The sequence below is a fragment of the Alexandromys fortis genome, unplaced genomic scaffold (genome assembly GCF_014885135.2).
Source record: "Alexandromys fortis isolate MF-2015 unplaced genomic scaffold, M_Fortis_MF-2015_v1.1 scaffold_54, whole genome shotgun sequence".
Lineage (NCBI taxonomy): Eukaryota > Metazoa > Chordata > Mammalia > Rodentia > Cricetidae > Alexandromys > Alexandromys fortis.
Window position 1 is genome coordinate 10258308 of NW_026067958.1, and position 13964 is coordinate 10272271.

The 13964-nt window shown below is 44.6% G+C and overlaps 1 protein-coding gene across 4 annotated transcripts in view; it reads right to left on the bottom strand.

Annotated features, from left to right (window-relative positions):
* Mkx (mohawk homeobox) overlaps window positions 1-13484 on the bottom strand; it is a 68206-nt gene extending 54722 nt beyond the window's left edge. Inside the window, exons 1-5 of one of the 4 annotated variants that reach the window (XM_050152722.1) lie at window positions 13183-13484; window positions 10989-11257; window positions 9168-9327; window positions 2411-2564; window positions 1681-2016 (exon numbers count right to left, since the gene is read on the bottom strand). In XM_050152722.1, coding sequence (XP_050008679.1) covers window positions 1681-2016; window positions 2411-2564; window positions 9168-9327; window positions 10989-11176 — 838 coding nt within the window. In that variant the 5' untranslated portion in view covers window positions 11177-11257; window positions 13183-13484. Of the gene's footprint in view, window positions 1-1680; window positions 2017-2410; window positions 2565-9167; window positions 9328-10949; window positions 11258-12076; window positions 12246-12900; window positions 13008-13182 lie in introns of those variants that run through there. The other 3 variants (XM_050152719.1, XM_050152721.1, XM_050152720.1) reach the window with 3 other exon arrangements.
* Window positions 13485-13964: the final 480 nt, after the last annotated feature.

The window sequence follows — 13964 nt, forward strand, 5'->3', positions numbered from 1 at the left end:
TTAGCTACAGGCAATGACTGATGGTGGTAGGTTAGCTACAGGTAAGGACTGGTGGTGGTAGGTTAGCTACAGGCAATGACTAATGGTGGTAGGTTAGCTACATGTAAGGACTGATGGTGGTAGGTTAGCTACAGGCAATGACTAATGGTGGTAGGTTAGCTACAGGCAATGACTGATGGTGGTAGGTTAGCTACAGGTAAGGACTGGTGGTGGTAGGTTAGCTACAGGCAATGACTAATGGTGGTAGGTTAGCTACATGTAAGGACTGATGGTGGTAGGTTAGCTACAGGCAATGACTAATGGTGGTAGGTTAGCTACAGGCAATGACTGATGGTGGTAGGTTAGCTACAGGTAAGGACTGGTGGTGGTAGGTTAACTATGGGCACTGATTGGCAGTAGGATAAATACAGACAGTAGTATAGCTACAGACATTGGTTAATGTTGGGTAACTATGGGCAATGATTGGTGGTAGTAGATACAAGAGGGGCCCCTCCTGAAAGTTCTTGGGCAGGTTCAGCTGTGCTGTGCTGTTCAGTCAATGCTTAACTATTGTGTGTTCTTGGCTGGTTTTCTCATTGTGGTGTAACTGGCTAGGCTGAGTGCTTTACTATCTCCAGATCTAACATTAGACTCATTCGTTGGTGTTTTTAGGAGCCAGGCTGCATCAGTACTAGATGTAAACCTCACCTATCCCTTGTTCCAAAGTAACTCTGCTTAAAGACTCCTTAAAAGCAAGTCCTGCTGAGCTAAAATCAAGATAGAGATTTTTACCAACCTGCTACTCCACTGAATGCTTTGAACATGTAGAAATCAGCTCAATATTTCTGGAATGAATATAAAATCTTCAAAGCTACTTACTTATCAGCCCAACTTGTACTTTCTAGGTATAAAAGTGAAGTTTCCAAAGTAAGTAGATCTAGGTTTGTGTTTCTCCTTCTAAAAATGCTGGCAGGTATGTTAATTTGTATTAATTTCCTATCACTTCTAGAATTCAAAGCATGTAAAAGAAAAGATGGAACATTTGCATGGCTAGCCACAGTCCAGCACAATCCTTTTATGATTACTTATAAAGGAAGCATAGGCATCCCTTAAATATTGTTATTGTCAGGCAAGCAAAATAACTCAGAGGGAAAGCAAACTTGTTGCATGGGCACAAGGACCTGATTTCAGATCCCCAGCACCCACAAAAAAAAAGCTAAGCATGATGGGCCATGTGCCTGTAACCCCAGTGCTGTTGTGTCAGAGACAGGAGGATTTCTGGATCCAATGAGAGACCAAATCTCAAGGAATAAAGCTGAGAACAATAGAGGAAGGTATCTGGCACACATGGGCCCATACACAGATGCACACACAAAATATTGATTTCTTAATCAATACTGTTATCACATCGTCATGATTAAAATTCTCTGTAAGAATGAATATTTTTTGCCTTACTATTAAAGAGAAAAGTATCTCAGGCTTTCTGAGACCATGATCGACTAATAAATATAGCCATTGCCAGTTTAAAAAAATCAAAAGCTTTACACCAGAATTAACTATGGCAATCCATAATTATCTTATGTTAATTATGCAAATCAAGTATCTTCTGGCTTTCTTATATCTGTTATAATAAATCCCTCTGCCACAGATTTCTATCTATCTTACACAGGTTACCATAATTATAACAAAGCCTGGACTTACCTGTGCGATAGACAAAGTTGCCTTCAGTTTCTGATGATGACGGAGACACCAACTCTTCCTCAAATTCATTGGAGCTAAAAGATCCCGAATGGTTCCTTTGCCTTGTTTTTCCCATCATGGCAGTGCTTGTGGCCATGACATGTCTCAAAGAGTCGTTAAGGTAACGGTTCAACAAGCTGCTCTTGTACTTGGGAGGCGACACGTAGTCCTCGGCTGCCCTTGACTCCGGGCTCACTCCGGCTTTTATCACTGAGTTCTCCCCTTTAATGACAGTGTGATGAGCAGGGGTGCTGTAGCCCACTTCGTTCGTGTGATTTCTTGGGGGATTTTCTCCATCTAAGGGGAAAAACATCACCAACTAGTGTTTGCATTTACTTTCCCTAGCTGCGCAACTGTCACAGTCATTAAATATGCAAAATTGAAGAATATATGCCATATGCAGAAGTATTTTTGATATATAAGATTAATTTTTAGGTAAAAGGGAACAGGAGCCTATGTAATTTCCCATAGGGTATTTAATTTTAAGGAAAATGCTTTCTCCACACATGACAAATCTATAAACAGAGTGAATGGCTATAATTCCTGTTGCTTTATATACTGTAAGGATGAAGCTGTCTCATTAAAAAATAAATTTGTGGCACTACAATATTTGTGGTCAACCATTAAGACAGCACCTAGGTGGACTTATATAATGGCAAAGCAAAGACAGGAACATAGAATCTGAACGAACCTTCAGAGCAGGAGTCGTCGCTACTCACGCTGAGCCGCTCAGCGTTGCCTTGCACATACTTGTTGTATAGCTTTATTCTTAAGGCCCAGCTCAAATCTGGCTGACGAACAGTGTTCTTCAGCCGACGTCTAGCATTAGCAAACCAATTGGACACCTAAAACAGCATCAGTTTTTCAATTAACAAAGCATTAAAACATGGCGATTATGCAATTACTTTCTTTTAAAGGATCCAAGACCAGTGTTGCTGCTATATACCTGTGATCTTAGCTACTTGGGAGGCTAAGGCAGGAGAATCACTTAAGGCCAGGATTTGGGGTCAGCTTTAGGAAAAGTGGGAGGCACCATCTCAAGGGGAAAAGGGAGGGGGAAAGGGAGGGAGGATAAATGATACAAGAATCCACAAACATAATGAGTGGAAATTTAATGGTGACGTTGAGTCAACCAACTTGTGTTGCCCTGAAATTTTAAAAAATAAGAAATCTTTCTGAGGATGTGCCAGTGTCCTGTTGGGGGAATGTCTAAGCTAAGGTTCAACAGGAAAACAAAAGGTGAGCATAAGACTTAAAGAAAGAGAGGATCCGATTTGAGTGTTACAGGTTTAGAGGTTCACCTTCAGGCTAAGTTGTGAGTAGGCAAACTGAAGAGAGTCCAGGGCCAATTAAGGAAACTAGACACTTAACATAGAAGGTAGAAAATGATCAAAGGTGGGCCATCAGAGGAGTGGGGAAGGGGGGCCAGAACACTTGCTAGAAACTACAAATCTGCTGCTGAAACATCAGTGAAGACGAAGAACTGACTTTCAGCCTTCCTTCAAGCCACTGGGTTCCTAGAGGACAAAATGTGCTGTCAGGGTATGGACAGCTATAGCTCTTTAAAAAAATTAAAAGGACGAAATTTGCTTTTAAAAATACGAACTATACAAATATAATTTTTTCTGTGAATTTGTTCCAGAACACAAATATATATAGTAATATTATATTATTACTATAATAGTTTGTGTGGCAATGTTTTCAGTAGAAAATTCTTTTTTTTTTTGTTTCTTAGTCACACTATAAATTTATTTAGGACATTTATAGTACAAGTAAGTATTTTTGTAAATTGATCAATATCTAATTCTTACTTAAACTATAGTGATTACTGTTTTAAAAAAGAAAAATTACATTTTTTCCTTGTCTAGCATATTTTTTTATATATATAAAGTCAACATTGAGTACATTCACATTGTCCCCTTCTACCTTGAAAAGCTGTCCTTTCACAGTGTGTACCAGATCCCTTCAAAAGTCTTAGTCATCAACTTCTATACCGGCCAAGCTGAACCATTATGACATATTGTTCAGTGCTTCAAATTCTCAGTCTCTCCATCCTCCACACGTAGGCAACGTCCAGGAGTATTCATTCAGCAAATATACAGGGAGTAGCTATTGCATACTAGCTGTGGTGTAAAGTGCAGGTCTTGTAAAGAATATTAACATGCATACATGTACACACGCGTGCGTGCAACACACACATACACACACACAAATCTACAAATGTCACACCTGAACCCATATATATATATATATATATATGTATATATATATAACAACAGTGATAATCTGAGACCAAGGTCAGTCAGTCACTGTGGAAGCAAAGAGCTGCTGGTCACTACCTTTCCCTCCCTCCCTTCTGGTTCTCTTACTCACTGCCCAAATTTTCATGAAATCCTTATGATTATTAGTTGGGAACTTTTAAAACATTCTTTCAAACTTCCCTAGTTTCCATTCTGTTTTTTTAAATGGATCTTAAAAATGAACATCAAATTCAAATACGATGCATTGTTTTAACTTAATCAATTTACTCCTTCATGTCGTCACTAATGTCCTAATCACTAATGTGGCTGTGGTATAATGAAAAGTGGCCTGGTTTTCTGTTCTGAATTATCTAAAACCATGGCATGCCATGTACATTTAGTTCATTCACTCCAACTTTTCCTGACCTCGCATACTTCATCCAGGGCTGGGATGTGATGTAGTGGGAGAGCATTTGCCTAGCACATGTACAGCTCTGGGTTTGCTCCTTGGTGTGAAACAGACAGACAGACAGACAGACAGACAGCCCTTCACCTGTTGTAAAATGGATCAGACGTTTCCTAAAATCTTCACCTTCTCTAAGAGAAGAGCTGTGAAGCAGCTGTCTATCCACCAGCCTCTCTGCAGTTCACTGTCCGACCTGCTTCCTAGTCCCAGCACTGTTTGTTGGAATCGTCGTGTGTGAGTAGGCCTGTCTTTACACCTCTCACACACAGGACCCAGCCTGCAACTTCTCCTGTGTTCATAGCACATTCATAGGACTCAGCTAGATCTTAACCAGTGTTCACTAACGTGTGTTATACACATGTGATACGGTATAAAACCCAATCCTTATGTGTTATACACATGGTACAGTATCAAACCCAATCCTCATGACACTTTATATAGTAAAAGTGAAATGGCCTTCTAGTTAAAAAACAAACAAACATAATACACTAATTATGTTTAATATAATAACTAAAATCATAGTGTACTATAATTCTAATGCATAAAATGGAAGAATATTAAGTGTTAAAGGGAATTAATTGGCTTTTCACAATAGGAGATCATCTACTTTTTAATGTGTTAAATATTCCTAGTTCTCAACCTATTATAATGACATCACATGATTTTTCAGAAAGGTCAGTGATCTTTAACATAGGCTTTTTCTAAACTTGTTTCATAAGTTTGAACAACACCAAATCTGCTAGCATACATATGCTGTCTGTATTTTATCACCAGAAATGTATAGTACAACTTAACAGCTAAGTGCAGCCTGGGGTGTTTAATATTGACTTCTATGAACAACTAATGGTTGGGAAATTTGCATATTTTGCATTTTTCCTCATTGATTAAATGTAAATTTCTGTGTCACTGACAGTAAAAATATAGACTCCCATTTTCGACATTTTACACTTACTTTGGATGCCTTCATGTGGTTGTGCATAGTCTTTTACCAAAGGTAGATTCTGGAACAGCATTTTAATGTCAGAAATGCTTTTAAAACTGCATATTTTATAGCAAAGGCTTAAAGCGCCAAGTATCTAGAAGCTGGAAGAGAAAGTGGTTTCCACACATCTTTGCTAAAGGTGCTTAGGTGTGTTGTGTGAACAGAGAAACTGCAGTGTGAACCCAAAGGAATGAGCTGGAGTCTCTCCAGTTTTGAACATATTAAACTAATAATATTAGTTTAAATTACGTCTGAATTATTACATAAATACTGGGGATCTTCTCTCTGTACCAATAGCACTTGGAATGACGTATCTTGTCTAAGATTTTGTTAAATATGTAACAAGTATTTTCTCAGAATAAATACAGTTGAACCAGCAAAAACAGCTAGACCAATGTTGGAAACAAATTTTTTGTAATGCTATGATTTTATCAAATGTCCATGAGTACATCACAGGAATGCGAGTTATATCACTGGCAAAGCAGTCTCAACACACAAACATTGTTCTTTGGAAGCTCCATATCTTGTGATGATACAGACTTTCCATATCATACTATTTGTTATTGCTCCACAAAAGCACAGGCTATTCCTATTTTAGGAATACATAGAATATTTTTATAATATGAACCAAAACAAGTATAATATTTTGTTTGGTTGACACCAAAGCATGTCATAAAGAAATACTCTCCTTTTAATGCTCTCATAAAGATGATACGTGCAAAGAAAAGTTAAGCACAGTGATAGCAAATTAGGACGAAAATGTTAAGGTGAATGAATAACAAACAATATGCGAGAGTCACATGATCATTAGTTAATTCATTTTCTCAGGGATGAAAAACTGTAGGTCCTCCGGGATTCTATGTATCAGAAAAGGTACTAAAACATATTTCCATCTTTTTACTTCTGTGCTTCAAGGGAGATTGCTGACCAGGTTTCACACCTTCCCTCGGCAGTTCAAGAGGAGCAAAGGAAAGGAGAATTACAGTACAGGAACAGTTTGATGCACACTCAGAGGAAAATGTTTAATGTAAAATAAATGCTCAAACTTAAGATATTCTGTTGAAGAATAAAATAGTTATGGTCACAGCCTGTTGTAACAAGCCATGAGGAAGAAGCAAGTGCAGGCCCTGTAGTCAACAAGAATCATGAGTTCAGACAGAAGCAAGGGCAGTTTTCACATCTGCCTGCAGGCGTGCATGTGCGGTATATTTGTAGACATTTTGAAAACAAAATGAGTCATACTTGTTCTTGTTCTGAAGACTTCACTCTGTAGGATGAAGTTAATAAGCTGTGTGTTCTCTGCTATATTCTGAAACTAAAACAAGAGTTCCAGCTTTCCTGTAATTGTCAGAAAGACATTCTGGAAAGCTATGTGATTCGAATGCCATTTCCCAGAAGAACGCTAATCGATCTACAAGCACGTAGGGATGGTGTGCTGCCCGGAGAGAGCCATGCTACGGTGTGAACCCCATGAGTAAGACATGAGCACTCTTCTGAAGAAACCTCACTCCACAGGAGAAAGTGACTCACAGGGAGAGACTGACTCAGGACACGAGCTCTATGCTTTTCCTCCAGAAGTGTAAGGTATTTGCATAATTTATACAGTTTCCATAAAGCTGGAATATACTTTGGATGTTTAATTCATGCTTGACTCATATAAATTCCTATATAAGTGGATGTGTGGTATACATAAAATATGTAATTCTTAAGTGAGGAAAAGATTGTTTGCAATTAAATGATACACGTATAACAATGATTTTTTATTATTTTCAGTAAGATAAATTTCTTAAACTTTAAAATGATAAGTGGAAAATTTGAAATGTATAAAATTTCCACTTAGGGATCTTATTTATAATCCACCTTAGGTTCAGTTATTTACCACCATGGACAATGGCATATGCATATGTTCTGAACTGTATAAAAGAATAAATAATTTTGAATGAAAAATTCATGTAAATTAGAAAAATGTAGTCATGTTACCAAGATATAAGCATGAAAGCAGTTATTTGTATTGAAGCTATGATTACAGGTAGCAAGTAACTATATAACTAAATTAAGAGTATAACTTTGCATTTCAGTTCATTCAAGCTAACAATTAAAATATAAAATTTCTCTCACAGCTACAAATGCTACTTTATAATGACTAAACACTATTTTTAAAAACATGTCAAATAAATGTGCTTTACATATGAACAGCAGCGAAGCCACGTGATCATCCAGAATAATGTAATTGATTGTAGAATTTTATGTTAGAATTCATGCTTCTCTGTAAGTGGGTGTATGTCTAGAATAAGTGGCAGGCCTGTTCAAGTTAATATTGAAGCATATGCATTTGTTTTCATAAGTAAGTCAAGTTTTTCTTATTGTAATAACTATTTAGAAAACTGCTTTTGCAAGGTTCACAGTTTTGTGTTAAACAGATCTCAAGCCAAGACTGAAGAATTAGTTTCTGCCTCCAGTGCTGTGGCAAATCACCATTATTACAATTTCCTGTTGATAGGAAAGAAAGCAGATGTTTCTCTCTAAATCTGTTTTCTGAAAATAAGCAGAAAAATACATGTTGGAATTTTGTGGAGACTTGTTACAAGCCAGCGCAAATGCTTTGTCAAACTTTCCAGTAATTCTTAAATGAAACTGGAAATACTCTGGAAAGAGATTTTTTGTTATCGAGTGCAGCTTTATTTTGGGTCTCACAGCGTCCTCATATGTTTGATGAGATGTCCAAACTTTCTCACTTGTGCTACTATAATATACGGAACTTACCCGCTCACCCTGGGCCTCCTCTTTCTAAATCTGTTGTTTATACGGAAGTTCACATCACTATGTAAAGAAAATTGCACTGTATCGGGAAAGCATTCGCTCCGGGATTTGTCCCTCTATCCTTTACACACAGCTGCCCTGCACCTTGATAAAAAATCGGAGTAACGGCTCTGTACGGACGGTTTGGGGGAAGATTGTGCTCAGAAAAGCTAATTAAACACAAACAGTGTTTGTCCACTAGGGAAAAAAACACGCTGGCATGATTTCTCTACAACTGACAAAGTGAACCGGCCACTCACAATCTGAAATCTTCTCTCCTCAGCCCAGGAGAAAGCAGTGTGTGCCACGATGAGGCTGCCTTCTTCCCAGCTTTCTTGCTTTCTGGCTTACCTCTGAATAATGGCTGTTCTTACTTAATCTGAATCTGTAGAGTGCTTTAACTTGGGTTCCAATATGCACCCTCAGGCCCCGGGGTTCTCAAAGCTGGACAAGCATCTTCAGCACCACCTAGGAACTTGTTAGACATGCATTTTATGGCCCCGCCCTGGAACTACACAATCAGGAACGATGAGCAAAGCAGGATGCAACAATCTGTGCTCTAAGCAGACTCCCTAGTAACTGACAAACACTAAAGACTGAAAACCACAGTGGGTTGCACCAGCTGTATCCATCGCGGCTATGATTCCAGACCCATACCCATCACCTTCTTAGAACATTCCAGCAGGCCTTCTATTCCCGCCACCCCAACAATGCATCACACAAACTCCTTCTGGTCCCAATCATTCACACCAAGGTGACTGTTAGGGGTGAAATCTCTTTTCTACAATAGGACCTGGCACCTGTGCCTAGCCCTCATCCTTCTCCGAAACAGAAACCAGGGTATCTGGGCCCGCCTGGTCACCACCCTTCCTAGAGAGAGACACAACCGCAGTAGCACTGCGTTTCTGCTCCTCAGCTGCTGGCGAGGAGGGAAGATCCCGGTTTGAGGGGTCTGGATTACCTGCACTAGTGTCATCTGCGAACCGAGGGCCAACAGTATCTTCTCGGTCTTCGTGGGGTAAGGGTTGTCACGGTGCTTATAAAGCCACTGCTTAAGAGGCCGCGCCATGTCTTGCAGGGCCTGTCGCTTGTGCCTCACCTTCCCTCCATTCTGTCGGACCCTGGCACATGAGGAGAGGAGTGGGACGTGTTAGTGGCATATTTTTGGTGGCCCAAAGGACTACATGATAGGTCGTATTTCTATGATGTCAGCACCAAGCCTAGGTTTAACTGAACCCCACCCCCAGCAATCCTGGCTCTCTATCCTTATGCTTCTCAACTCTAAGAGCCCCCACAGTTGGGGCAAAGCAAGAAAAGGAAACCCACAACTTTTCACTTCTCGGTGGGAGCACTGGCTCCTGTGCATCTCTCTAAATAGCCTGTTTGACCATGGGTCCTGCGCCAGTGCCTTACGTTTATATTGAAAAGGGGAGCTTTCTTGATCCCAGCAAGGCAGGATTGCAAGGGTAGGGGCGAATGCCACGTGGAAAACTATTCTCTAGACTGCGGATCTGGATCCAGAGCTAACTGATCCTTCCTTCGCCTGCTTCTATAGACCATTATGAGGCTCTGGCCTCAGCGCGAGGGTCGGCCCTCTAAGTCCTCTTGCTAAGGTCCTGGGACTGCTGGTTCGCCAAGGTCAGGGAACACGTACTCCAAAGGCGGAAACAACTGCCTAGACTCCCTATTTCATTTGATCCTTTGGAAATGCGGGAAGCTGGGAAAACAGCAGACCCTACAAAGCAGTCTAGAGCCTCTTTCCCTCTTAGGAAGAGTGGAACGTGTGAAACGTCGTCCCAATAGGTGAAGGTTTGTAAAAGACGCTAGAAAAGCAGACTTCCAAGAGGAGCAAATAAAGCAACTCTAGAGTTGGTATGGGTGATGCGCTCCCGAGAGGCTCCGGGAGGTGTCGCCGCACAACTGCAAGCGCTCCCAGCCCAGTCCCCGCTCCAGCGCCTGCGCCCCTGCCTTCCGGACCTCAGCTTCTAACTCTTTGAAATGCAATTCCATCCTCGCTGACTGGTTGTAACAGTTTGAGACAACCTAATCTCTATTACTAAGCATCAGAGCGGCAAAACAAGTAGCCGGTGTTGTGGTTTAGGAGGAGGCCGGCCGCTTTAGGAACTGCCAAGACCTGGCCAGGCACACACTACCCTACTGCCACACTGCAGATGGCTCACCCCAAAGCTCCGGGGCGACGACAACCCGCTTAACCCTAGAAACCGAAAGCGGGCAGGTCTGCAGCCTCCTCCTCCGGGCTCGCCGCGGACTCCGCCGAGCTATGAGCGCCAGGCACGCCCTATGGGAACCGACCTAGTCCCAGTATGGGAACCAACATAGTCCCGGTACGGGAACCTACCTAGTCCCAGGCCAAGGGAACCTTGAGTCCAAGGTGACATCCTCCCGTGACGGAGACCTTACCTGGGACCAACTGTCTGTTTGACTCTATGACTTTACTCAGTCACAGAGTACAGCACTCAATCTACTCCCTCGATATGCAGAGAAAGCAAGAAACTATGCCAGGTGCCAGATTGCCAGGGACCTCTAGGTGTGGGAGGACTGGGCACCAATTCAATTCCCACCAAGTCTCTTTTGAACTCTTCTACGGAATTAGTCCCTCCCGTTTTGAGAAGGTAAATCCTTAAGAATCGGGTGTTTGAGTCCAGGAGAAAATCTGCAGAGCCCCTATTCCCAAATTTTGGTTTGCGCTTCACACACCCTCCCCGCAACTCGCCACTCCTACCCTCCGGACTCCCGGGTCCGCACAGGCCGAAGAGCATACCCAGTCTTCCGGTGTCTCAGGCCGAGGTTGTCCTTGAGGGGCGGGCCATCTGGAATGCCCACCTCCGGGCGTGTGTGTGGATTGTCCAAGATGCCACCGTATGGCCTGCTGCCACGTTCCCGCTCTGGGGTACCTCGGTCCTCAAAAAGCACCGCTCCCCCGAGCTTGTTGAAGACAATGGTGTTCATGGTGCGGGCTGGCAGGGATCCGCGGCCTTGCCGCAGCACGTTGGAGCCGGGCTCCAGGAACTCCGCAGCAGGGCTCCGGTTCTAGAAGATCAAGGCGCATCACGTTACTCCCGACTGTGCTCAGGATCCCACAGCTCAGGAGCCCTGAACTTGATGGGGACTCCGGGGCTGCTGAGCTGAGGGCCAGGGCTGGATTGCTGCTGGTAGACTAGTGAACGGCCTTCTTCAGCACCAGGCTACCCACACAGCACTCCTGGGACAGGTCCCTGCCCTAATCCTCTAGGAACTTCAAACAGAAATAATTTACCTACCGAGGTAAAGAACGGAATTTCCAAACGAACTTTTCGGTCTCTAATAGACACACAATTAGGACAGCGAAACAGAATTAGAATAAAAAGAAAAAGAAGGAGAAGGAGGAAGAGGAGAAAAAGGAGGAAGGGATATTCGTTAAGCACTACACACAGAATAAAGCCTCTTCTAGGGTAAGCAGAAGGAGTTGGAGGGATGAGACGATTTTGGGTAACACGAATAATTGCAACAACAAGGGCGGGTCAGTGCGTCCCAGGTCTTGGTGTCAAGGGATGTCCATGTTTTCTAGATCTCGGACCATATAGAGGAGTCCCCTGCTTCTTTCGGTTAAAGTTTCCCGCTGAAATAAGGACAGCGGAGAAAGTTAGTAGAGCCTCAAACCAGAAAACTAAATGGTCTCAGGTCAAATGTATAACAAATTCCCAAATTTTTCTGGGGCGCTCAAAGCGAAGGCGCCAGGACCTGGGTTTCTGAGGATTACAGTCCTTAGGAATTTGAGCCCATTTCAGAAGTCTGAAGCCTCCTAGCAGGCAGTGACCCCCGCACATTTCAGATTGTGGCCACCGGCCTTCCGGACAGCTCGCAACTCACCTCTGGAGTTGGAGCGTTTTGGAGGCCTCAGCCCGCCAGGTGCGGACATCCGGAGCAAGGCCGCACCACCGCAGAAAAACTGCAATATCGCCGCGAGATCTGGACCATGCCCAGCGGTCAGATCTCCCCCTTGGCAACTCCTGGTATCTCGGTCTACTCCGAGCCGTTCACATAGAGCTACCAGCACCCCCTCAACACACAATCTTGCTTCTCGAGTGCGCAGCGCCTACACTCGCCTACGCCCCCTGCCCCGCCCTCTAGTCACTGCAGTGGCGGCCACACGCAACACTTAGGAAAAGCCACAGCGACTAAGCGACGGCCACTGTCAGTGTTGGTATGGAAAGTGAAGTCAGATCTCTCGTGGCCGCAGCGTTGCGCCCTAGGGCTGAATCCTGAGCAGATCGGTACCGATCATCGGGGTGCGCATAAAGTCTTGGTGATAAGAGTCAAAGCAAGTTTGTGAGCCGGGCGCCCCTGTTTCGACGATTGGCGATCACGCCTCTTTGCTGGTGCAGGCGTCCTTCCCCGACACTCCACCTCTTTCCACACAGCCCAGTACTAGACACAACAGCGCCTTTTCTCTAGCAAAGTCATGGTGAGGTTTGCTATCTAGGACCTTTCCCACAAACTGCAAACACCGCCATGGTCCAGGTCTGCAACTGCGGGCGCGGTGGCAGGAGGTTGGCACACGTCCTAGATATCCGAACCATTACAATGGGTCAGTGTGGGACGTGGGGGCAGTTAAGACCTATAATTCTTAATTCTTCCTTGGTCCCGTGAAAGGTCCCTTACAACCCATTTCTGCTCTTGAGCTCTGCACTTACCCAGATTTTCTCCTAGCTGTGCTGGGGAGCGCGCTCCCTGCGGAACTGGTCCGTTGGATAATTAGAAAGCAAAGCAAAGGCGGCCAGGTGGGCTGCCAACTGGTTCCCAGATCCTCCCTCCAGCCTTGACCAACACCCAGGAGCGCCCCCCCCCCCACTCAACCTCAGACAGAGGTGGGGGAGGGGAGGGCAAACCCCGGCGTGCTGATTGCTGGGGAGCAGCTGAGACTCAGCCTGGGCGAGCCTGGGGCTGGGCGCAGGGGAGGGAACCCAGGGCCGTACCTGTGGCCGCGGAGCCCTCAGCCAGCAGCTGGCTGTTCCTCCTCAGAGCTAGGCACACTCCCATCCCCGACGCATGTTCTCGGCGAAGGCTTCGACGAGATCAACGCCGCCACCGCCGTCGTCTCGGCTTTATTTACCCAAAAGGACGCCCGCGGCCCGGGACCCGGAATACCGAGGCCTTCTCATGTTTCCTGACTGCCTGGTTCTGCCCGCGAACATCTTGTGGGCGCAGTATCCATGTTCCGGGGCAGTAGGAGAGGAAGCGATCGCGCCCGCCTGGCCGCAGGAGCTGCAGTTAACCCCTCTCGGAGAAGCTGCGGCTGGCCGCTCCCCGAACCCCAGGCAACAGCATTCTCCCAGCGGGACGCCGCTCCGCTTGCTCTAGCCTCGCAGAGCCAGGAAAGCAGGCTTTCTCCTTCCTGCTTAGGGGAGAACTCCAAGAAGCCGCCCGAAGTCTGGGGCTCCAGAGGTCGCGGTGGTGCAAATCCTGTGTCTTAGCTGCTCCCTGTGCTGGAAATATCACCACGCGTGGCTGGACGCGAAAAGGTCGCGGAGATGCACCAGGTGTTTCCCTTCTGATTAGCTGGAGGTTAGAGTTTCTGGCACCCAGCAATCTCTCTTGGTGTCACTGGGCTGTCCAGCGAAGTCCAGGCTATGGAGGTGGAGGCCAGGAAAGCGTGTGCTTCTCAGGACAAGCTCTAAAGAGGTAGGGATGTGGAAAGGCAGAGGTGGGGCGAGGCGAGCTCAGGTGTCCCTGCTCCTGTAGTCCAGGTGTGCAGGAG